This window comes from Microtus oregoni, unplaced genomic scaffold (genome assembly GCF_018167655.1).
Source record: "Microtus oregoni isolate MIOR12 unplaced genomic scaffold, Mior012 000083F_ref0000379, whole genome shotgun sequence".
Taxonomy (NCBI): domain Eukaryota; kingdom Metazoa; phylum Chordata; class Mammalia; order Rodentia; family Cricetidae; genus Microtus; species Microtus oregoni.
Window position 1 is genome coordinate 5,086,705 of NW_024544543.1, and position 26,306 is coordinate 5,113,010.

Sequence of the window (26,306 nt, forward strand, 5' to 3'; positions counted from 1 at the left end):
TACATGTTTGAGGGCAGCAGTGTGAACTGGCTAAGTCCAGTTTTGTTTGATCATGCCATTCTGCTGTTCTGTTTGGTTTGTTTTTGTCCTTGAGCTTCCAGTTGAATGTTTCTATTACTTTATTTCTATGATTTTTTTTTTTTATTAGTCCCTTCTTCTACTTCTAAGCTAGAACAGGTCCTGGGCAGGGTCAAAAGTTGACAGATTTTTATTCTCCTTCCTGGTTATCATCCTCCTACATAGCTCATCTCACTCGATGTAAGTGAGCCATAAGTGCTGGCTCTGCCAGAGTCATGGCTTTAGCACTTGAGGTGCTCACAGCAGGCTGGGCCAATCAGGGAGCTCATCTGTCTCCAAGGGCTGCTGTTTGATAGGACCCCACCTGCTGCTCCTGCTCTGGATGCTGTGTGGCAAGCTGAGCTTCTGTAGTCCCTGTCCTTTGTACTTTTATCCACACCCACTGATCTGTGAGATTGTCCTTCATCATGACATCGTCCACAATATCTGAAAATGTATGATTAGGAATCCAAGAACTTTCCTGGCCATGTTGCTGTTGGTTCTAGTTGATTCTTTTACTTAAATGGCCTTTGCAACTCCTGTTTAACTCTGGATGAAGTTAGGGCATAATAATTATTCCATTGTTTGGAGGACACTGACCTTCTTCAACTCTGTATGGCTGTTGTGAATTCTTTAGAATCCTCTGTACCTGACAAAGAGTGCCACTTGCTGACTCTTCCTAGAATGGATACCTAGCAAGGATGATTTCTTCACAAGCATTTTTAATAGATCGGATTTCTCACCCTGCTGCTTAGCAGGGTGCAGATCTTGTTGGAAAGATGTAGGTCACTGACATTTCAGACTCAGAATGAAATGGAAGCTTATCCCAGCACCACATATAAGTTGTCTACACTCACCTATGTTGACAGAAGTCGCCTTTGATCCTCAGCATTGGTAGAAGTGGAGGGAACTAGAAACTGCTGTAGATTGGAGGACTATTCCTGTTTGCTATGTTGTTATCGGCAACAAGAAATGAAATAACGGCTCTGGGGACCTTTCATTGTGCGTAATGATTATAGCTGTGTGAATTCCATACATGTAAATACAAATTAATATTTAATTATTTATAATTATTATTTCATGTGCCTTGAGCTAAAAATAAAAGCCGTGATGGTCTGAAGAATGTAAAAGGGACCTCGGTAGCTGAAGTGTGTTTGTTATTTGTTGTATTGAATTTGGGTGAATTATCTAGAAGAGTTTTCTACCCCGTCCACCATTCCTACCATGGTGCGCAACCTTGAGAGAAGTCGTTCTGGATGCCCCAACTCCAGCTCCGTGTTTCTAAGGAGGATAGCTTCTTCAGGAATGCTGGGAAATAATGAAGTAAATGCCATGGGCCTCTAGCTGGGTGTGTTTTATACTGGTAGGTCAGTAGGGCAGATTCCTGGGAGACATTTTCAGTTCTGCAGAACTTCTGTAGCTAAGTTGAGAAATATCTAGAATTTCTTTAAATGTCAAGGTGCAATGTAGGAGCTCTTGAACAGTCATCATAACATATGTAAATGACTCCTGATTTTCCATTCATGGTTGAATTCCTCATTATTTTTCTCTGTAGAGGCATACAGACATTACACACTATTTCTGATTGCAGCTCTTAGAGTCTGTGTTCCCATCGCTTCCTGAACAGCTCCTACAATTGAAATCTGTAACATAATTTATGCTTGACCTTTGTGGTTGCTTTGAAAGCAAGGCCTCGCCTGTGTAGGGAGTGACATGTGTTACCAGTGACATAGACTCAGCCGGTACAGACGGCTCCAGAAAGTTCCCAATGTGTCTGGATGTGTATCATGGAGAAGACGGAAACCTCACTGCATTTTCCTATCAGGAAACCGCTCACCATGGTCAGTGCTTTCCTCATAGCAAATCATTGTGGGGAGCAACTGTTAGATCACAAACACAGACCGAATGTCGAGTAAATAACAGAAGCTGGAGGACCTCAAGTTGTGTAATTACCATGTACCAACAGAGCAGATAGCAAAGACAGGCAGGTGGGGGTGCCTGAGAGCCACATTGTTCCAAACTGGCTTTTACAGTAGAAAATACTGAAGTTATATAAACATTTTTTTCATATGAACAAAGTAGTAGTAAATATCTGTAAGAATTTATATGCTATGTAATGGAAAGAAAACATTACTCATATCAGCCTTTAGTAGCTATATGGGATGATACTGCTCGCCATGTTTTGCATCTACCTGCATGTTAGGGCATAGATAGAAAATGATATTTATTGGCATCGGCTCAAAAGTGACAGATTTTGAAGAGTTGTCAGTGTAGAACCAAGCCTCCAGCTGCAGTGTGACACTCTCTTTGGTCTCTAAGCCACACTGCTTGGTCTCTGGTCCTCTGGATGTTTCTTATTCTCATTGATGGAGCTCAGACATCTGTGTGATGTTCTAGCTAGCCCTAGCTGTGTGTAATTATACTGTTCACCCACTGGTGTTCTCCCTCTATTAACTGTTTAATTTAGCATCAAAATCATGCTACAGTCCGTCATTATGTCAAACTTTGTTCCTACTCTACCCTCGCTTCCACTTCCCACCTCTGATTTACTAATCCCCTTCCTTCTCCCAAGTATCCTATTTGCTTTCATGTCCCACATAGTCCATTATCCTCCCTTTGGTTCTCTTGTCCTTTCCCCTTTTAAAGATCTCTTTCTAGTTTAATCCACTTTTTACTTCTACGTTTTATATGCACAAACACATTCTCTCTCTCTCTCTCTCTCTCTCTCTCTCTCTCTCTCTCTCACACACACACACACACACACACAGAGTTCACATCTAGATTTAGTCTATGAGAAAAACGCAGTATTTATCTGTGTCTGTCATATTTCTTGTAAGATAATGATCTTTGTTCAGTTCCATTGTTTTCTCTCAGATGTGGTTTCATTCTTTATGGCTAAATAAAATTTCTGTGCATATAATATGTGCCACATTTTCTTTATCCATCTTTGATGGACTGCTAGGCTGGTTCCATTTCTTTATAAACATGAGTAGTAGTCACTAAGATCTCTATGTCTATTTTCATTTAGAGGTTACTGTGGGGGAACAGGTACTATTTGCTATTTATAAAAAGTTATTATTTCCTAATTAGTCCTTTCCTATTTCAGTGGACCTCAAATCTTTTTAAAAAAGGTTTTATTATAAATGTGTGACTGTTTTGCCTCCTTATACATAAATGCACCACTTGTGCGCCTCCTGCTTACAGAGACCAGGGGAGGGCACTGAAATCCTTGGAACTGTAGTTACAAGTGCTGTCAGTATGTGGGTGCTGCAAGCTGAACCCTGGTCTTCAGCAATAGCTGCAAATGTTTTTCACCTCTGAATCATCTCTCTAGCCCCTGAGCTTCAGACCTTTTACATAAGGTTGTCACTTTTTTTTTTTTCTGAAATACTGTGAACTCAGTGATGGTGTCAGGGAAGATTAAGAATATTAGTGGTTCTGGCTTTCAGTTCTGAGTGACGTAACAGTTAATGGCACGGTTTGATGTCTTTATGGGAATACTGCTGTGTCTTAGACAGTGAAGAGGAAATCGATGAGCTAAGAGAAGTGGTGATATAAGGTTTTGATGCCCAGCGTTCCTTCATTCTATGAATTTGTTGGTTAAGAGTTTTGATATATAAGTAAAGCTGATGTTTAAAATTTACACAGTCAATGTCAAAGCCAGTTCTAATCTGAGGACCTTGTTTGTAGCTTATCTTGACTTCTCTATGAACCTGAAGCCACTGTGATATAACTTAAGAAACTCGGGCAAGATAGTGTGTAAGACCTCAGGGTACTCAAGCGTCAGTAATGTTTGAATTTTAAATCCTTTGTTGTTGTCTCCTAAAATAAAGGCACACGTGTGTATGCACGTAAATCTTAGAGTAATGATTTGTTGGGCCCCGAGAATTGCCTTTCTGTGTATAATTCATTTCTTCAGAATGTTTGTTACATTACAAATGAGAAGAATAGGGAAAAGGTGTTTTATTCTCCTTTAGAGGATCTTTTATTGTGATTTTATGTATGATAATAAAATATAAGAGCTATAGAACATCTAGATAACATTCAGGAAGGGCTGTGTTCTTCTCTTGCTTACTAAGATTGCAGGCTTGATTTTATTTACTTATTTATTATTTTTTGGTTTTTTTGAGCAGACTTGATTTTAAAAACTTCTTTTTAATGATTTTTTTTCCATTTTTAGAAAAATGTCTCTTGCCTAATTTTTTACATATCTGATATTGTATGTGGCTTTGATACATATATTTGAGTATTATGTATATTTGTTTTAAGAATACCATGATTTATGTAAGAATTTGTGTCTAGCTTTGTATGTGGGAGTCTGAGGAGTAGATGTGGAATCTGATGTTCTAATGTGTAGATTTACACACATAGACTCTAATGTGTAGGAGTGTTCATGCATGTATTCTGATGAGTGGAACTCTTTGTATGTGGAATTGAATATGTAGAAGGGCTTCTTAGGGCAGGCTCAGGATTAGATATTTAGAGCCCAAAGTGTTTTGAATTTTGGATCATTTAAGAATTTGAAGTATTTGTACAACTTGATAAGATTATCTTTAGTGTAGATCCCAAATAGAAGGACAGAATTCACTTAATGTAATCTATATTATATTGTCTTAATAGTGTAATAATCATTTTAATACACTGTATGCAGTGAACAATCCTGTGAGGCTTTGGGTCTCATAGTGTTATAGATTCTTGATTTTCAAGTCAGGATTGAGTGATCAGTTGCTACCCTTCATTTCCATTTTGTTTGTCTCTGTTGAGATTAACCCTGTTTTACTTTCTGCAGCTGACCAAGGCTCATCGGCAAGGACACATGGTCAAGGTGGATTGGTTGGACAGATTAACATTCAGAGAGATAGAAATGATTAATGAGGTGAGTTGTCTTCTTTCCTATGTCAGAAAATAGTGTAGATTACTAAGTTAATTTTTTTTTAAAGAATTCGTATTTGCTAGACAGCTGGCTAGTAAGTAAGCCCTTACTTCCTAGCTGTGAGTTTTTCTTAAAGTAACTTGGATCATTAGCAGGGACTAGCTGTCATATGTAAGGCTCAGTGCCTCGTGTGTAGTGTTATCACTCAGGTTGTTCAAGTCCTGCCATTGCTTGTGAGTGTTGCAGCAGTACTGTCTCCTCCCCCAGGTTGCCATGTGACATCCAGCACACACCTGATTCATTAACAACTTACTGGATGTTGGCCCCTCAGTCATACTCCATTTACATAATTTACATTTTCTTGACCTTGTGTGTCAGGCCATTGTAAATATCTAGTTAAAAGATGACTTCAGTGAGTCTTTTCAAAAGTTATATTCAGAAGAATTGAGCCTGGCTGTGGTTGTGCATGCCTTTAATCCCAGCACTCATGAGGCAGAAGTAGGCAGATCTGTGTGAGTTTGAGGCTAGCCTGGTCTATAAGAGCTAATTCCTAGTTCCCAGACAGCTAGGATTATTAGACAAAGAAACTCTGTCTCGAAAAATAAAAAAGTTAATAAAAAAGTTATATTTGAGTATTATGTGTATTTGTTTTAAGAATACCATGTTTGATGTAAGAATTCGTGTCTAGAGAATGGAAACAACTTTATGAATCACATTCCAAGAGGAGAATACCTGATCATGATAATGACAACTGTGATATGCACATTACATGACTTATCTTGAAGGATTCTCAGCAGTGGAGAAGGAAAGAGAGAAAGATGATAGAGATCAGGTGTGAAGAACCACTGTTCTTGGTTTTTTTTTTGTTTTGTTTTGTTTTGTTTTGTTTTTGTTTTTCGAGACAGGGTTTCTCTGTAACTTTGGAGCCTGTCCTGGAACTAGCTTTTGTAGACCAGGCTGGCCTTGAACTCACAGAGATCCACCTGCCTCTGCCTCCCGAGTGCTGGGATTAAAAAAAATTGTATGCCACCACTGCCCGGCACCCACTGTTCTTGTTTTAAATGAATCTTGGAGTTCTTAACATTTATATTGATTGTGACTTTTAAATCTTTTAAAAATGAATTCATGTGTTCTCAACAGAAACTACTAGAAAATTTTGTACTTTTAATAGTAGTTCCATTAAAATAAATAGTTCATTCAAAACATGTATGTTTTCTTCCATGTCGGTTCTTTGTATGTGGAAATGTAGCACTGGGCTGTGTCTGTTTTCCTTTCTGCTTTCTACCAGACAGTAGACTGCACTTTATGGAGATGAACAATTTCAGTGATGTTAGCATTGTGCCCGCTTATATCAGTGCACCGTGTATGTAGTAGAGACCAGCAGAGAGCGTCATCAGACCATTTACAGGTGCTGGGAATCGAACACTGGTCCTTTGGCAGAGCAGTTGGTTCTCTTAATCCCTGAACCATCTCTCCTTTAAGTAACCTGTTTATACATTGTCATTTTATGCGCTGGCCCTAGAGACATCAGTGAAAGTATTTTGGAAAGATTAGTCAAATCATTTTAGTTTATGTTTTTGAAAATGCATATATACATATATATGTATGTGCACACACATATAAACAACAGAGAGAACGAATCTACTTTTGTTCATGTTAAGAAAAGTAAATATCCCCCAGTACATATACAGTGTTGATAAAAAGTCATTAATGACAAGTTATCTTATGAACATTCAGAAGTTGTGAAAATTTGATAAAAATCATTTAAGTTCTTTGGTTAAAAAAAAAAAGAAAATAAAACAAGGTTATTTTTCTGTGTACTTAATAATTGCTGAAGTAGGTTAATTATGTAGTTTGAGGTGAAATTGCTGAAAGTTGTTACAAGCAAAAATTGTCATCTTTATTTTTGAAATAAAATAGTTCTCAAAATGCCCTCAGGTTTTGAAATCATGAAATCCACAATGCCAATTGAACCCGGAGTTTTATGGAGTTTGGGTGTCGCCTGCCGAGTGCATACTCTCCTGAAGAAAACAGTGATTCTCATGGGCTGCTGCATGTGGATAGCGGCAAAAGTTGTATTTTAAGTAGCAGCTGATTGATTTTATATGTTGCTCAATTGTGGTGAAAACTCGTATTAAGGTTGAAAATGGTCATTTCTGTCTGTGTTTTCTTTTTTAGAGTGAGAAACGCAGCTCTAATTTCATGTACTTGATGGTTGAGTTTCGCTGTGTCAAGTGTGATGATAAGGAGTATGGCATTGTTTACTATGAGAAGGTATTTCCCTCGGAATTTTTGAGCTTCCTAGCATCAAGGGCTGGGTACAGATGACGGCTCTCCTGCTGAGACGCAGTGTTTGGTTGCAGGAGAGCAATCAGTAGCTTCCAGCCCCATCTGCTTCTGCACAGTCATATCACATAGTTGCAGCCCGCCCGTTTGGCTCATGCCGTCCTGGGTCACAAAATTCAATAAGTGTGCGAGTGAGTCAAGCATTTTGATTAATTGTTCTGCAAGTTAGTGAGTCGGACACATTAGTTACAGTGGTCCACTTGCACAATAAAGTAGGAGATCATGGTTTCCTTGGCAAGACATTGAAAGTTCTGATGTCAGTTATTTAACCTGTATCTAATGTGTTAGAACTATATATGCTTATGAAAGTCTTCATTGACATGCATTTATATAGTTTATTCTCAGTTAGGAGACGGTGTTTCTACTAGAGTGAATTAAGAGTTGCGTGTTGTTCATGTTTACTCATTAGGGAAGAATTAGCCTCGTGATCAGGAGGTAGCTATTTCAGATTTTTTCGCTTTAAATTCATGTTGAAATGCTTACATATGTAAACGAATACTTATAGACATGTTTAGTTATATAGGTAAGTTTATACTCATATATATAAATGTATACTTATATACTTGTATGTATAGTATACTTTTATCTTTATAATTTAGTGAAGTTTCTTTCATTATTATGGAAATAGTGTTAAATCAATTAAATGAGAACAAAATTTTTATATTTGACAGATGAACACTTGTAACACACAATATAGTTTATTCATGCATCTTTGTTCGTTAGAAGTAGTAAATTACATTTTCATGTTAATATCACTTACTGGTGCTGCCTCCAGGGACTTATACACTTTGAAGATGGTTGCTTGTAAGATTTTCATAAGGATCTGTGTTTGCATTGCTAATTTATCATTACTTTGTGATCCTTCTCCAGTTAATGTCTTACTTATTTGTTCTTTTCACTGTGGTAAAACACTGGGATAATTTAACTGATTCCAGCCTTAATATATATGAGGAAGACTGGGAAGGGTGGAAATGAAGGATTTTTAATATTATACGTTAGTTTATTATAAAAAGAAAGGAAAAGGTTATTGAGCAAAATTTTTACCAATGTGTTTTAAATTTACTTTCTATTTTGTGCTATAAATGTTTATTAAAGCCATACTGCTGCTCGGATGGGGCTTCTGTGTGAAGAACCTGCTAATTGGGTGATTCTTTCAAAGACTGAGCGATCTTTAAAAGACAGCTTGGATAATAGATAGAATAATAACAGGCTAGAAATAGGTAGTTGTTCCTGAATTAATGTCTGTCTGCCCATCCTGTCATATTCCCACTCAGAGTAAGGATTGCAGGGCCAGTGCATAACAGTCTCCTGGAAACAGACTTTCTTGTCACCTGTCTCCGGAGACAGATAGCCTTAGTGAAGATTACCTGTCACAGTTGGGCTGATAAATGTGTTTTCTGGTGTTGTGACCGCAAACAAGCCTGTTAAACAACAGCTTTGGGAATTTGTTGTTTCCTATAAGACTCAATTACTGAAGTGAAGTTGTAGAAGTAAACTTCTTTAGTCCCCCTTGATTCTCTTGCATATATGTAAAACTGAGATTGCACTAACCCCAGGAAATAGCAAAACGTAAAGCTAGGTACACAGTCCCAAGGGAATACATTTTTACAATAATTAGCCTATAGCAGTATTATGCTGAGTTCAATTTAAAACAAAAGCTCCCTTCTCAAGCATGGTGACACCAATAAGATAAGCCAGCTTTAATTCTTGATGTGTGTCAAGAATTAGTGCTGTGCTTTTGTCTCTGTGATGGCTTGTATTGTCCCCTGAGAAGCTGTGTTGCTGCTGTCTCTGATTGTTCAAAAATGTGATCGATGCTTGAGTTTTTGAATAAGACCTGGTGGTGACACCTGGACCCATTTATTTATTTATTTATTTATTTATTTATTTATTTTTTAAATATTTATTTATTTATTATGTGTACAATATTCTGTGTGTATGCCTGCACGCCAGAAGAGGGCACCAGACCCCATTATGGATGGCTGTGAGCCACCATGTGGCTGCTGGGAACCGAACTCAGGACCTTTGGAAGAGCAGGCAATGCTCTTAACCTCTGAGCCATCTCTCCAGCCCACCTGGACCCATTTAAGTTAAAAAAAAAAAAACTGGGGTGTTTTCTTGTCCATATATATAATAAACCAAGTTCTGAAATTGTAGCCACAGACAATAAAAAACAAACAATTTGTTTCCAGATTTCAAATCTTTCTAACTGTAATAATTTTTCTTTTTATTTGCCAAAATCTTTTATTAGTGATAGAGATTAAAAAATGGAATTTAAAGAAAATAAGAGTTATAAATGGAACAGTGATGTTTTAAAAATAGACTTTAAATATAAGCATTTTATAATATCATGTCCACGGGTAAAATCTCTCCTTTTTATCTTTTAACCCTGCACTATATTCTAGGATGGTGATGAGTCGTCTCCAATTTTAACAAGTTTTGAGTTAGTAAAAGTTCCTGATCCTCAAATGTCTATGGTAAGCTATTGTGCAAAGCTTTTTTTTTTTTTTTTTTTTTTTTTTCGAGACAGGGTTTCTCTGTGGTTTTTGGTTCCTGTCCTGGAGCTAGCTCTTCTAGACCAGGCTGGCCTCGAACTCACAGAGATCCGCCTGCCTCTGCCTCCTGAGTGCTGGGATTAAAGGCGTGCGCCACCACTGCCCCTTGTGCAAAGCTTTTAAGAATGTATTTTTCCCTAGAATAAACACAACTTAGACCCATGCATTGTATTTTAAAATAGTAATAGACATAATTCAACTATCGAGACGTGATTTGTAGTAAGTACACTTCAGCTATTTGAATTGAAATCCATGGGGTACTTAAGAAACATTTACATCCTAAAAGTAAGGTTGATTGATGCAGGACAGGGCAACTACTGTGCTTAAACTACGAAGAGCTAGTGGATGGGGTTGTTGAGTAAGGGTTGCATGGTCCCAGTTTGCTTTTTCTGTGACAAACACAGGAACAGTAGCAACTTGAGGAAGAAAGAATTTATTTGGCTATAGCTGGACTTCATAACATGGCTTTAAGAAAGGACTTTGCTATTTCTGACTTGTGACACTTGTCTTTGTAAGGTTTACATTCTCTGTGTATCTAAATAATTTACAGGAGAATCTAGTGGAGAGCAAACACCACAAGCTTGCTCGAAGTTTAAGAAGTGGACCATCTGACCACGATCTCAAACCCAATGCTGCCACAAGAGATCAGCTAAATGTAAGAGATTTTATGGACTGTATAAAAACAGCTACATGGGCATTTTATTATGGCCACTATTACAAGTGATTTTAGAGTTTGAATTATGTAACCTCACGACTTCAACAGTTTCATGTTGTCTACAGAATGTTAGTTTTTTTTTTGCTGTTGTTGCTGTTGTAGTTGTTACAGGCTTTTTTTTTTTCTTTAAGCTATTCAGGGTTTTCAGTAATTCTGTCACTGTAGAGACAAACTAGGAAACTGTAAACATTCCCAGACATTAGTGTTCTTTTAAATGATTCCTGGGGTTCCTTAAGAAGACTAGTATCTAAGCTCACAGGATTAAGTGTTAATTTGACAAGAGGAGGGTTCATTTTGTTTCCACCGATTTTATGGCAGAGGGCATTGCCACTTTGCCCTCCTTACTATCTGGTTGGGTTAAATAAGCTCTGAAATCAGATGTTCATGTGGAACACGGTTTCTCGTCTTTGCTCCTGTGTCCTAATGACTTGCTGTCTGGATGGATGCCTCAGCACATTCTTGCCATAGTTGACTCTGCGGGCCTTCTCCTGCAGAATAATTATGTTACACAAATATTAAGCAAATGAAAAATTAAATGAAATAGAAATGTGTATTAGGTGCATTAAATGTAGTTCTTTATCTTTTGTTTTAGATTATTGTGAGTTATCCACCAACCAAGCAGCTCACATACGAAGAACAAGATCTTGTTTGGAAATTTAGATATTATCTTACTAATCAAGAAAAAGTAAGTATGTTGAATAGGTTATGTATTAAATTAACCTCTAGACATTTTTACTAATGATCAAGGGAAAATAAAACCACCCTAAAAATGCAGCTGTGGTCAAGTAAACATGCTAGCCAGCAGTATACTTGCTACACGGTGTTTAAAAACATAGTAAAAGGCATATATAGCCAGGCCCATATTCCTGTGTATCAACTCCCAGAAAGGCATATACACCGAGGCACATATTTCTGTGTATCAATTCCTAGAAAGGTGACTACACCAAGGCCCATATTTCCGTGTATCAACTCCTAGAATGATGTATACACCAAGGCCCATATTTCCGTGTATCAACTCCTAGAATGATGTATACACCAAGGCCCATATTTCCGTGTATCAGCTCCTAGAAAATGCCTGAGTGAACTTTGGAGGTGGAGTTGGGGGTCTGTGTCTGCCTCTGAAGTTTGTATACATGACACAAGGACACAGATAGGGTGTCCTACTTTATTTCCTCTTGTTCTAATGGAGACAGCTTTTCATCATAGATGAAGTCCCTCTTCCACAGCTGGGCAGAGTGAATCCTGACTCCTTTCTCTCTTATCCTCTTTGTCTCTGCACTCCTTGGTGACCAGGAATGTAGTTACACTGATAAGGAGAGCAGGTAAATTCTGGAGATGATGGGAATAGAGGAAGAATGGAGGAGTGTAGCTTATATGAGAATTAAGTTAGTGTCAAATGGCTGGTTTGCAGGAAGGAGGTGCCGTGAGGAACTGGAGAGAGAATAGTGATGAACTTCCAGGACTAGGCCCCAGTCTGAAGGCTTCTTGTGTTTACACTGTTAGCGCTGAGCAGCTTTGTAACTGTAGGATTGAAGCTTTAGTTTACTGTGTGTAATACGGGGTGATTCCATGATAATAAATTTTGTATCTCTTGCAGCTCTTGAAGTATTCTATCTTCGGTTGAAGGTCAGAGATTAATTCTTTAAAAATAAAAGGCAGATTCACTTATTTTATGTGTATGGATGTTTGACCTGCACAGATGTATGTGTCCACGTGTGTTCTTAACCAGCTGGTGAATGCTAGGGACCTTTCAATCCTGCGGCAGATCGACTATGTGCATGTACATCACTCACACAGATAAGAGTCTAGTACAGAGCCACAGAGGTCTACATGCTGCCTGTGGAGATGCTCATGTTTGTGATTTAGAAGGGAAGGGTTTAGTGAAGATGCGGAGAACCAGACAGCAGATCTGCAGCAGGGTTTCTGAGTACACTGGGCAGAGCAGGGATGCCTAGGGAAGCTGTGCATCAGGCAGCCGTCATCTCGTGGCGGAGAGTGGACCAGTGTGGTGCAGTCTCATGAAATGATCTTGATTCCATCTGTTTTTCTAAGGTAAAGGTATAAAAATGAAGTTAGCCATGAATGATCTTAAGTTAGCCATCATCTTAAGATCCTTAGCTTTTCTTCTGTTTCATTATTGGTGGCTTGGGAAACCCTTTGTGGATGAGTCTTATCCTTTCTCTCTATGAAAAGAGGCAGAGGATTTTATGTTGCTCCAGCTTTGAGGACCTGTTCTTCCTCCTCAGTAGCGAGTGGAATTGATTCTGAATTCTGTGGAGCTTGAGTTAGTTCAACATGCTGTGCTAAGTGAAGAGTCAGTCATGTGGTCACAGAAACATGGCTTCAATGCTGCAGTCATGGATAGGTCAGCCTCTCAGAGCAGAACTTTCCTCGACAGAAAGGCTTGTAAGATAAATAAACCCTTCCTTTTGTCTTAGAAGTCACTACCCACTGCATGCAGTCACTTGAAGATGCACACAAAAGAACTCCGTGCCGGCGCGATGTAAGATGTGGGGCTCATGTCATCTTATTTCCAGAGCTGCAGATGGAGCCTCAGTTCTCAGACTTGAAGGATCTTAGATCACTGCATAGAATAAACAGTGTTTTTAATGTTCAGGAGGGGCTGTTGAGGAAACCGATATAAGTGACGGGAGTAGTCACCACACAGCAGCCTGTGGATCCTATGGTAAAATAGCTGTGTAGAGTGCGCATGTCCGTGTGCCACAGCCCTAAGGAGCACATGGACATTCTTTCTGTCTGCTTCTCATTGCCGGGGGGGTTGGTGGGCACCTGGGCTTCAGGAGAGTCAATCCTGACCTCAGGAGGGCTCTAGGAACATTTGGTGTGGAAATTAGTTACTAGGAAGTGACACTTTTTACTGTTTTCAGTAAATTTGTTTTTTTTCTAAATGACCTGTCTAAAGAGTATTGGATAAAAATCTTGAAGACCTTACCTTATTTGCTACTAAAAAGTTTACAGTAATAACCATTCGACCACTAATGTTTATGAAATATACTTATTTTGGTTTACATCAGACAAGAAATGACTCTTATAGGTTCCTAAGTGTAGATCTTATAATTTTCCAAGCTAGCTTTTATGATGAACTTTCTTCAAAAAATGTTAATTAGTAATAAATGCTGTGGCTGTTGAAATTGCCAGCAGGTACAGGTGCTTGACCTGAGTTTAATTCCCATGGTCCACATGGTGGAAGGAGAGAACCAACTCCCAAAAGTTATCCTCTGATCTAAACAGACAGACACACACACACACAAACGTAATTTAAAGAAGTTATTAATTCCTTGTCCTTTGATTCTGTTTGGGGAAAAGCAATAGGGAGGCCCCGTCTCAGTGAGATAGCGAAGATGTACTTGTTTTTTAGAAGGCAGCATCTGACACAGTCACATCAGGGCAGAAGTCATCTCTCTGTTGCCAACTAGTTGGTATTGAACCAGAGCAGAAGTGGATTTAGCTTAGATGTATTTATTATCTGCCTTTGGCCTAGCTGTCTCTTAACATATCATGGCTCTGTTTACATACATTAAAATTGTCTTAGACAAAAAAATGTTGACATCCAGTTGAAGTGGAATAGTGATATACTGCTTGAGGAAGCATAGGTAATTGCTGTAATAAAGTTTGAGGGGCAGTGCCTGCTTGCTGTGGACTGAGGAAGATACCAAGTTTGAGTGGATTTGGTTGGCACTGGTTATCTGGTTTCGGTGTAAGCATGTGTTCAGGTTCAGGCAGGAGCAGTGGCGTGAAAACAGCCTGGCTTTCCACCTGGAAATTGGATTTCACTGCTGCCTGGGCACCTGAGTCAGGAAGTGTGGTTTAGCATGTGGGGCTTTAGGGAAGATGATCTCAGGTACATTGGAGCAGAGCTGGCGATGAAAAGGAAACATGATTAGGAGATCTAAGAAACTCCGATAGTGATGAAACAGTGTTAGGCTAGAGAGAGATGGGAGAAGAATGCTCAAAATAAACTGATTTTAGCCCTCTCTTTCTCTCTCTTTCTCTCTCTCTCTCTTTCTCTCTCTCTCTCATGTGCGTGCATGTGGGTTTTAAAATGACTGTATTGGAACAGCAGCAAAGTAGAATTTTATAGTGGTTGTGTAGAAGTTCAGGCATGAATCATGTGTGGCAAATGCTTGAGGCGGGTGGCTATGAGAGCCGTAGGTCACAGCAAAGGGCTCAAAACCAGAGGAGAGTTAAGAAAACACATTGTCAGCTAATCAAATCTGTTAGCAAGTGTTGAGAGTAGCATTGTTACTAGGCTCAGCACGAAGTTACTAGTGATGACTGATAGGAAATTGCCACCGAGTATTGCTCTAAACATTTTACTGGATAAATCTTCACAGATGAGAACTGACAAATGGGAGGAAGTTATGACATGAGGGCTTTTTGGTTGGGTGTAGTAGGTTTTTTTGCTTTGTTTAGTTTTTTGATTCATTATAGGATTTGTGTATATATTTTATATGCATGCATGTATAAGTTCTTTGTAAATGTTATGACTGTTGGGGAAATTGGTCATTAGAATAGCATAACTGTTGTCTACCTCTTCCTAGCAGGGGTGTCATAGGGTCAAATACTGATAATGTATGCTAAGGTCACTTACCACCTTTGAACTTGGAAGAGTTTGATGGAAACAGTGAAGAGAGAAGCTGTTTGATAGCCTTTCAGACTTCAGGTGCGTGGCATCCTGAGAAACAGACTAAGGGAAATGCAGGAAGAACTTTATTTAGAAGATCATTGTCACGGATTGTAGTGGCGCATGAGAGTAGGGCTTGCTGAAGGAGGCGGAGGCAGGAGGATCACGGATTTGAGGCCAGCCTGGGCTAGAAGAACAGTGTTGGGGATTTGGGAGAATTTCACTAAGTACAGAATGACAGTGTCTGCTTGGTAAGACCTCTCAGTTTGTAATTTAGAGTCTGATTAACTAATTTTAGTTTTAAATTTATTGAGGTTATGTGTGATTTAAGGAGCGAGCTAATAATGATCTATCTTCATACTGCTATTGCCATGTGTGGGGGCGGGGGGCGCTGGGTAGTTGAGTGTGCATGTATCCTCTCTCTCCAGCTTATTTTTTGACACAGGGTCTCAATGAACATGGAGTTTACCAATTGTCTACAGTGACTGGCCCTTGAGTTCCAGGGACCTTTCTTTCGTCACCTCCCCTACTATCTCTCTCATGCTTGTGGAGCTGGCACTTTTGGGAAAATTGTAGAGTTTTGTTGGAACAGGGTTTTAAAGTATTAGAGCTTTCTTTCTTTGATCTGTAGATGTAGTAACAGAATTAACAGAGCTGTGCATCCTGCAGCAGTGCTTCCAGGAGACCTGGCATCGGGTTTTCCTTGAGGACAGCGGGAGCGTGCCCTTCTGAAGTGAGCATGTGTTTAATGTACAGTCAGGAATGACACCTGCGGGCAGCCACATGCACACTTGGGGTCATGGCAGAGCCAAAGAAATAAGCTTCTAAGACGATTTGGCCGCCTGCCACACAGACTGCTTGTGACTGGTTCTGTACCTAGCTGTCTTGGTGTTTGGATTTTAGTGTTTGTTTTAATTGCATGTCTCTTTAAAGAGTTGCTTCTCAGAGAGACATCCTGGTTTCTGTTTCATCTTCATTTGAAATTATGCAGCAAAACCAAGGAACCCACCTTGATCAGATACTGAGTGAAGCCTGTTGTGGAACTGTTACCTTGACTTATGAAGTTTCTTGTAAGATGCTATTGATGTTTTAAAGCTAAGATTGTTGCCAGCCTTGTTAAAGTTAATTCAATTTGTCTCAGCTATTTCCTTGCCTTGAGGCCTCCAATATTTTTAAACATCAAAAGCAAATTTAAAAACTTACAGTGCCCTACAGTGTTTTTATCCTGGAAACAACAAGTTACAGGGAAGGTGTCTTTCTGTCCTGAGTCCTGCAGTGCTGCTCCAGGACCAGGTCCCTTCTGTGGTACAGGTTCCCCTGGCAGAGCCACATAGATCTCTGCCTTCACCTTTCACCTGGCAGCAGGATATTGTTCCAACTAAATGTCCAGTCTTTCTGATTCTAGGCTTTGACAAAGTTCTTGAAGTGTGTTAACTGGGACCTACCCCAGGAGGCCAAGCAGGCGCTGGAGCTCCTGGGGAAGTGGAAACCCATGGACGTGGAGGATTCCTTGGAGCTGCTCTCCTCGCATTACACCAACCCGACAGTGAGGCGGTACGCTGTGGCCCGCTTGCGGCAGGCTGATGATGAGGTGCGTGACGGTCTGACCTGAGTGTTTGAGAGAGAGAATTTCTAAGGGAAGATATATACAGATATAATAGTTAGGTTTCCATAAGTATTTAAAGTATTTCTGCAAGGGCCGGTGTGAGAGGAAAACTGAGTTCCAGGTCTGTTACATAATGGGCCCCCTTTCCCCAGTGCTTCCACTAACACCAGAGCTTGCTAATGAAAGGGCATTAATGGAACCCTTGGGAGGTGCCCTGAGCACGGAGTCTCCATCGCCATGGAGCTTTAGGTGGAGCTTTGTCCTCTGTGTAGACACATTTTCATGCTGTCATTTTGTATCTGGGCTCTTCCTCACATTGGCATGATCAGTGTATCAATTGGCCATCGGTAACTAAAACTGCCCTTTTGGACAGACAGGTCTAACTTTTGGACATTGATTTTTTTTATAATCTTTATAATAACTGTTGTTTTACGAAACCTTCATAAGAATCTTAATCTTTTTTATATACATTTTTTATTGATCTTTATTGAGTTCTACATTTTTCTCTGCTCCCCTCCCTGCCTCTCCCCTTCCCCTTTAACCCTCCCCCAAGGTCCCAGTTCTCCCAATTTACTCAGAAGATCTTGTCTTTTTCTACTTCCCATGTAGATTAGATCTATGTAAGTCTTTCTTAGTGTCCTCATCGTTGTCTAAGTTCTCTGGGATTGTGATTGTAGGCTGGTTTCTTTGTTTTATGATTAAAAACCACCTATGAGTGAGTACATGTGATAATTGTCTTTCTGTGTCTGGGTTACCTCACTCAAAATGATGTTTTCTAGCTCCATCCATATTCCTGCAAAATTCAAGATGTCATTATATTTTTTTATACTGTGTAGTACTCCATTGTGTAAATGTACCATCTTTTCCTTATCCATTCTTTGGTCGAGGGGCATTTAGGTTGTTTCCAGATTCTGACTATGACAAACAAAGCTGCTATGAACATAGTTGAGCACATGTTCTTGTGGCACAATTGAGCATCCTTTGGATATATACCCAAAAGTGGTATTACTGGGTCTTGAGGAAGGTTGCTTCCTAATTTTCTGAGAAATCGCCACACTGACACCCAGAGGGGCTGTACTTAACCTTAAGCTGAAGTAAGAGACCATTGACAGCTTTATGAAGTTCAGCCCTTTCTACGGCAGTGTGAATTTTTACTCACGGCTCTTACAAAGTCCTTTGTAGTGTTTAAATTAAGTGTGTTGTCTGACAGTTATGACAGTTACTGCTACAAAATGTTCATTTATTTCTCATTATTTGTTAGGTAAAATAAAAAGCTGTCATTGTATGGTGTTTGTTTTTGGTCACCTCACTGTCCCTCTTCTGGTTCCTGTGCATGTTTTTGGACCTCTCACATGCTGCATATACCTTTCAAGTCTCTTTGCTCTCCTCTCATTGCAGCTAGGCACAAATAATGTGCATCTTTGCCTTGCTTTTATTATGAATGTCTTCTGAAGTGTTCTTCATGGTAGTTTTATTCAATCTTAGTGTCTTCAGAATGGTTCTTGTTTGTTTATATTTGTGTTTGAAGGGGTATACTTCTATCAGGAAAGTGTGTGTGTGTTTACGTCAGGAAAGATTCTTGAAACCATCCTCTTTGGGTCTTGCTCTTATGTCAAACTGCATTGCCATATGTTTTCCTAGGGCCTTACCACTCATAATCATAAAGTATATCTCTTAATATGCATAAGAATTTAATTTTTTAATAATTCTATTTAGGAATTTTTAGACTACTGATTCTCACCCTTCCGAGGTTCAGACAGGGAAGTTCTGTTTGAGAACTGATTGGGGATGGTGGTGGAGACACACTGGAGGAGCCATTTGTATTCCACACAGAGAACTCAGCACGAGTCAAGGCAGGGGCAGCAGAAGAGCGTGGGAAGGCAGAGCAGGAGCCGCATGGACAATGGCTGCTGTCTGCAGGCTCGGGGAAGGGGCCTGCACTCTCACTGCAGCCCTGCTCTCTGCAGCACGGACTGGTTTGTTCTAGGGAAAGGCAGTGATAGCTACACATATTTGTTGTGCTTCCTGGGAAGTTGTTGTTTTATTGACTTGGGTAGAAATCTGTTTTTCCCCTCCTTCTGCTTCATTTTACTTAGAAGCTTCCATCTTCCATGTGTAGAGGAAGTTTATATTTTCCAGCGTGTTACTATATAAAGGAAGAGCAAGTGGTTTACTTGGTATTCCTGTTAATTTATTCCCCTACAAGTGAAAAAAAAAAAAAGTGTTCGAATGTGAGCATCACTTAGAGGCTTCCCATTAGAGAAGATTCCGATGAGAAGTGGCTCTGGGCGTGTTTAGTTCCAGACTCCTCCTGACTGCAGTAAGCATCAGGGGACTCAGACTGGGACACAGATGCTTCAAGCCTTTCATACTTTCCTGCTTTCTTGTTTTGTTGTATGACAAAAGGAGAGAAATCGGCCGGCCACCTTACTGTGTGCTGCGCACTCTCCTGTCTTACTGTGTGCTGCACACTCTCCAGCCTCTCTTGCTTATTTCATGGTTGTGACGGTTTCTGCAGTCGTTGCTGCCCTGGTCTTTTATAAATAAAGACGCAAGGCTGCATCCCGCAATTCCATAGCTTAGTAACTAACATGCCAATGGCAACAAACGGAAGAGGTAGAAATGCAAATCATTTTTTCCCAACTGCTAGAAATAAGTGAGTCTATACTTAGTGTGCTTTCACCTTCTAATGCCAATCTCTTCTCCATTCCTTTGTCTCTAGGATTTGCTGATGTACTTACTGCAGCTGGTCCAAGCTCTGAAATACGAAAACTTTGATGACATAAAGAATGGTTTGGAGCCTACAAAGAAGGATAGTCAGGGTTCGGGGTCAGAAAGTCTGTCAAATTCTGGAATCAGTTCTGCAGACGTAGATAGGTATGGCTCTTCAGGGAAGATTATTTTTACATATGACTTTTTGTCCCTTCTCACTCTATTCTTGCTCTTTTATTTATATTGTTGTCTTCTTTCCTGTCTCCCCTCATGTACCAAACAGACTCTTGCTTTTCTAACTAAAACTCACCACGTGAACTCAAGAATACATATGCACAGATTCCTAGAGACCATTCCTGCCTTCTCGTCAGAAGAACTGAGTTAAAGTCACATGTGGGCATCCTTGCTGTGCAGCCTTACAGTTCCACACTCGTTTATGTGATTGCTTTCTCCTCTGGAAAGTTCCAAAACAGTTGCAGCCCCTTGCTTGTAGATAAAATGATTCCACAGCGTTTTGCATCTTGCTTATCTCTTCTGTTCCATTTTCAGCTCCCAAATTCTAAGCAACCCTCTTCCTCCGGTGTCCTCCCCTCCTCCTGCATCGAAATCCAAAGAAGGTTCAGATGGAGAAAATCTAGAGGTGAGTAAAAAGCTTTGCAAAATTATGGTGCAGGAGGTTCTGTCTATTGATGTTCTGTGTTGTTCTTTAAGACTTTGTTTTGATTAATAAACTAACCATTGTAACTTTGTTCAGTAACTGACTTTATGGTACGTGTTGTGACCTTCCCCCTCGTGTAATATGCTGGATATTACTTGGTTCATTTTATTGGTGCTCTGAGCATATACATAGGTTTATATGTAATATGAAAATAAACTAATTCAAATATTTTATCAGAGAGACCCAGGATGTTCGTTTTCATATATTAATGAATGTTAATGCAATTGTCAGTATTTGTAATTGTACCATAGAAATGTATTATTCTGTAGAATTATACGCTAAGCAGATGTTTTTAATTTATACAGACAGGTGAACTCAGTGTTGAAGGGAAACAGAGAAGCAGCTCTCCTGACTAGTAGTTATCTGAAAAGCTACACCAGCTCTTGTGTGTATGTTGAGAAACAGTGGGGGCCAGTCCAGAGTGAGGACATGGGCATGGAAAAGAGGAGGTCTCAGGGAGAAGCAGGTGTCACTGGTGTCGGGCCCATAGGTCAACACAGGGATTTTCTTTAGAAGCTGTTGAAATAATTGAGGTGAACACCTTGGGAACCTTATGCTGGGAATGCTGTGACGTGATGAGGTTGTAAACGTTGTGTTCAGAATGTCACCCTGCTTACTACCTAGCAAGCAAATTATAGCTTAAACAGTTTTATCTATTTCTGACATTTTTTTTTTCTGTGACTGATAAACCAACTTTTGGGGGGCTGACTGCTCCTCGTAGTGTTCATGTAATCCAGTCCATCATAGAGCAGTGGGATCCTTTTGAGTGGTGGCCAGCCCTCTTCCTTAGCCTCAGAAAATTAACAGTATATAAGCTGCCAGCACCTTCATGTTGGTCACACCTCTTTTTCCTGACTGAGATACCCAGTCTCTCCTTCTGCACACCTGAGCCGTGTCTTCTGGCCTTCCCCTTTGTTTCTTTCTGCTCCAAGAAAGACATCAGTTTATATGATCAGCTAAATGTAAAAAATGATAAAACCCGAGTTTTTGAGATCTTGGCTAGAAGATGCCAGGTCCAGCTTTGGTGGAGTCAGTAACAGGTACTGGAAGCAGCCAAACAACAGCCACGAGCAGGGAGCAGTGGATTAATACGGACATCTTTGTGCTTACCTGCCTCCTTCCTCTGTCAGTTCAGGATCTCCTGCCCAGGAAATGGTGCCACCCACAGTGGATGGGAGTTCCTTCCTCATTTAATATAACCCGAGATAATCCCCCGCAGACATGCCCTCAGCCTGAACTAGAAAAATCCTCATTTAGACTCTTTCCACATGATTTTATGTCAAGTTGACAGTGATGTCTGTCACAGAGAGTGAAGGGGGAATTGTGAGGGTTCCTGTTGTTTGTTTTATGCATGCTTGTAGGTATTTCCTTGAAATATTTTAATCTCTTTGTTAATTAAATGCATCTAAAAAAGGAACCTCTTTACTGAATCCAGAAATTTGGAAATTACTGTCAATTCTTTCTCATTTCCTCTTCATCACAAACCTCTTAGTTATGTTTCAGACATTTCTCACCTTGCTTTTCTTGCCATCTTCACTTTCTAATCTATTCTTAAAACATCCTAACTGACCTCAGGTCTGTACTTTTCAGACATTCGAACTAACTAAATGTCAGTCAGCCTGTCATACACTCCTGTTAAAATCTTTTCTTGGGTATGGATATTCTCTGCTTTTCATACTCGGTTCACACTCTATATTGTACCCAACAGCTGTTGAATATTTTGACTATTGTTTATCTCTTAGATTTGTTATTTTACAGATCACTGTGATTGAGCTTCATGCCAAGCATAGGGCCTTTTTATGCGCTGTCATCTTGTGTTGGCCTAGATGTGATGGTTTTACTATTGTCTTTTCAGATCCATTGAAACTATTTCCATGGTTGCTTTTTCATTGTCTTTATTGACAATGATTACCAAATATATTAATCAGGAGAACAAGGAACTCCTTCACCTCTTATGTATTGTCTTGGTTTGTGGTCAGTTTGGAGTGGGTAGATTGTAGGATGGATGGGAAAGATAGATGCTGGATGAAAATCTGTACCATAACTTCAGGTATGAAAATCTACCATAACTTCAGGTATGAAAATCTGTACCATAACTTAGGACCTCTCATTTTCCTTCTGTCAGTAACAGATGGTGATATGTGTTTCTTTTAATTTTTTCAGCAAGATCTATGTACCTTCTTGATATCAAGAGCCTGTAAGAACTCAACACTGGCTAATTATTTATACTGGTATGTGAAAATAATTTTATTTGCTTTGTATCACTCCTTTGAACTACTTTCCTCATGCTGTAAACCTAGAAAACTTACAATAAAGGTCCTCACCAAATGTCCTGTGCCTGTGGCGCTCATCGCCATCACGGCTGTGTTCATGGAAGTCAGTGCCATCATATTCTTCTTCGGCTAATCTTCAGAACTATGCTATAAATGCCTCTAGTGACTCCTCCCCAGTTTGGTCTGTTGTTTTTGTTGTCGTTGTTATTTCAGTAGTGTGTAATATTACTTTTTTGAAGTATATTTTTACATTATTTACCAAACAGTTAGAATCCTACAAAAATGGCAATTGAAATTAAAAATTACATTCTCTCATTTTAAAGATGAAGGGGCTGAAGCAGACGGATGCTCTAACTGAGCTTGGCAGGTACTGATTAGGATAGATTGTGCGCCACTTGCAGAGGGTCTCGGGAGCTGTTTTCCATCCTTCCCGGAGTAGTTAAAGAGTAGCTATCATGGTTTGCAAGAAAACAATGTAAAACAAAGGTACAGAGAGGTGACTTCCTGTACCAAAGTTAGTGTGAAGTGTGGCTCCCTCTCTTTCTAGAATCTTGAGGCAGAGGCCATATTGATAAATACATTGAAACAGTGGGGAAGTATCACGGGTTTAAATGGGGACAAATGAGTCCTGTCCACTTTCGCAGAGGATCTTAGGGCGAGCTGGACGGAAAGTTGGGTTTTTAACCATAGAAATGATTTCCAATTCAATTCTCTACTTAATTTATGGCCTTAATTTAAATAACACAAATTAATACATGTTCATTCTGAAAACTTGTCATTTTTTAGTAATCATAAGACAGTTTCCTTTTCTTGAAGAAATTTAAATGCCATCTTACTTTAGACTGGGTTTGAAAACCCTGTTGTATGGGTTGAATCAAGATTCAGCTAATTTTCCCTTTCTCAGATAGGAAGAGAAGCAGAGCGCTTGTAAAAGGCACAGATGCCTGGCCTGCATAAGCAATATTGTCTAAGCCTTTAAGGTTTTCTCTGCCACAAAGAAAGACTAATACCAGTGATTTTTATGACATGAGTAATTTTCTCCAATGGGACCTGTGAGTTTTCCCCTTGTCCAATGACTGAACTGCTGGAAAGCCAAGTATCTCCAGGTGTCTACTTCAGCAGTTGAATGTATTATTCATAAAAATATATTCCCTTCACACTAAATGTTAGGATGCCCTTGAAAATACATGGCAGAACATTTTGACTAGTTTTAATTGCCTATTTTCCATTTAAGAGTTTACTTAGAAATTCTCATATTGCTAAATCGCTATTTTGATTTAATAGAAACCTACAGTTAATGTTCCTTGCATTCCTATCTGAATGCTTTAGTGTACTTCTGTTCACACTATTACAAAAAGCATTTCCTTGTGAAAAGCTAAGTAAATATTTAAAAAAGAAACGACAAAAGAATTTACAGGGAGCTTAAAACATGGGCAGCCCCTCTTCTCACTCTTTGGAGCATGGCATCCGACTCAGACCCCATGTGGGTTTCTCTCTTTTGTCTCTAATTCATTGAACAATTCATTTTCGGAGCTCTCCATGTAACACTCTACACATTATGATTGCAGGCCAGAAGAGGGCACCAGATCTCACTACAGATGGTTGTGAGCCACCATGTGCTTGCTGGGAATTGAACTCAGGACCTCTGGAGAAACAATCAGTACGCGTAACCTCCGAGCCATCTCTCCAGCCCCCACTCTACACATTATGTATTTAGAAATATTCATTGGTGAGAAAAACGATTGATAGTGACGCCTGACTTTGGCAGACACTGCTATTTTATGAGTGTAGGATAGTTATATGAGAAATAATTTCTAAGTTTTCTAAAGTGATGAAGCTTCCCCTGAGTTTGAACCAAGTGTGAGGATTTAGAACCTCACCAAGCTTCTTCTAGCCTAACAGATGAATAAAAATTTCCAGTTTTGCTGATGTCCTTTTTTTCTTCTGAATACTCTGGGTTACTTTGCTGTTTGTGTTTCTTTGTTTTCCAGTGGTTTCAATAGGATTCCTGCTCTAGCTAAATCCTTGAGGGGCTAGTAACTGTGCAGACGGCCCCTTTAAAACAAGTAGTGTCACGTTTTAATCCACAGAGGGCAGTTCTGTCTGGAGTCTGTAAAATATTGGCATCAGAATCTATAAATCCTTATAGGTTTTTATTTTTATAGTCACTGCAGTATGTGGAAAGGAAGGTAAACTTTCGACGCTGTGACATGTTTTTTCTAGCTTCTAAGACCTTTGAAAGTAATGAAAGTTAGTTACTCCGCAAAATGAAATTGCCAGGGAAGAGTGAGCCTGCTGGTGCCATCTTATTTGAGTGCCTGGCCAGATTGTCACTTTCCCCCTTTAGATGACAGCGAACTGTGAAATGATTCGACGCCGGTGTTTTGTCCCCATCTGTCTGTGGAGATGATGCTCATTTGCACGCTAGATGACTCATTTCTTTTTTAGCAGAACGTTGACTTGAAGCCCTAGAAAGGTGTTTAATTATGGAGATCATGCACCTTCAATTTCTGGAAACGCCATAGCTGTTTTCACGGCAGTTAGCAGGTAGTGAACATAGTGGTGAGGCCTGCAGACATGGGCTTGCTTGTTTGTGGATGAGTTTGCTACTTAGGTGCATAGGAAAAGAAACAAAATTATAACAGTGGTGGAGCCATGAGTTTAGGCAGCTAGGCTTAAGTTTGGTGAGATCACAGTGATGATTTTGGAGTCTGAAAATACTCTTCTCTTCTGACATTCTTATCTGTAGTCCTCAAGTGACCACACATTCTAAAATACCATAATAAAATATATGAGCTTATATCCTTTGGGTCCTGGCTGAATCCTCTACAACAGAGCCATCCTCTAAACTGTCTTTCTTGATAAGAGGGCAGAGCTGTTCATCTGCCCTCTGAGCACCTGAGATGTGGGCAGTATGAAGTACTGAAGTTTGAATCTAATCTGGTTTATTGTTGTTTTCATTCTTTCTTGAAACAAAATCTTGTTTCTTAGTCTGTGCTGGTCTAGAAGTCAAGTTTGCCTGCCTCAGCCCCCAAGTGATGGAATCGTAAGCATGCATTACAATACTGGAATTATAATCTAAAGAGTCTTATGAGCCGGGCGGTGGTGGCGCACGCCTTTAATCCCAGCACTCGGGAGGCAGAGGCAGGCGGATCTCTGTGAGTTCAAGACCAGCCTGGTCTACAAGGGCTAGATCCAGGACAGGCTCCAAAACCACAGAGAAACCCTGTCTCGAAAAACCAAAAATAAAAAATAAAAATAAAGAGTCTTGTGTCTGATGATGTTGTAGATGTTCTATAAAGCACCGCTAGTCCTTATTGCTTTTATTAATTTGTAGTTTACAACTCTTGTAGAGAATGATGTAGTATGATTTCGAGTCATGCTTCAACTCCTTGCAGCCCTGTTCTAGAAATGCTAGACCTCAAAAACGTCTGCTTTTGCAGTGTAGCTTAGCTCTGAGAAGAGGAGAGAGGACAGCTCTTACCTTCTTTAAAACAGTTGTCCGTCTGTGAGATCAGTTTGGTAAGCTTATGTCAGCCGTTTCTGAAAGTGTTTGAGGTATGGCATTTCCGCCAATGCCTTCACAACCTAGGAAGGTGCTGAGCGTTAAACACGTGGAGCAATGACAAACAAGGAGCTATTATCAGGACAGGTTGTCTAAAAGAGTTCACTTACACAGTACGTCCAGAAGCAAGGTGCGTAGACTTCGTGAGAGAGACAGGATATAACGATGACAGAACAGAGGCTGGGAACATGGGGAGACAGGGAAGGAAGGTGCCTTGGCAGATGCTGCCATATATGCTAAA

At 39.8% G+C, this 26,306-nt stretch overlaps 1 protein-coding gene across 1 annotated transcript in view; it reads left to right on the forward strand.

The window, feature by feature from the left end:
- The window catches only part of LOC121441902 (phosphatidylinositol 3-kinase catalytic subunit type 3), an 89,186-nt gene that overhangs the window by 17,229 nt on the left and 45,651 nt on the right, over positions 1-26,306 (forward strand). The window contains exons 5-13 of the mRNA XM_041643309.1: positions 4,847-4,933; positions 7,109-7,204; positions 9,682-9,753; positions 10,382-10,486; positions 11,139-11,231; positions 16,597-16,782; positions 19,520-19,674; positions 20,059-20,149; positions 22,391-22,458. Of these exons, the coding sequence (XP_041499243.1) occupies positions 4,847-4,933; positions 7,109-7,204; positions 9,682-9,753; positions 10,382-10,486; positions 11,139-11,231; positions 16,597-16,782; positions 19,520-19,674; positions 20,059-20,149; positions 22,391-22,458 (953 nt within the window). The remainder of the gene's footprint in view (positions 1-4,846; positions 4,934-7,108; positions 7,205-9,681; positions 9,754-10,381; positions 10,487-11,138; positions 11,232-16,596; positions 16,783-19,519; positions 19,675-20,058; positions 20,150-22,390; positions 22,459-26,306) is intronic.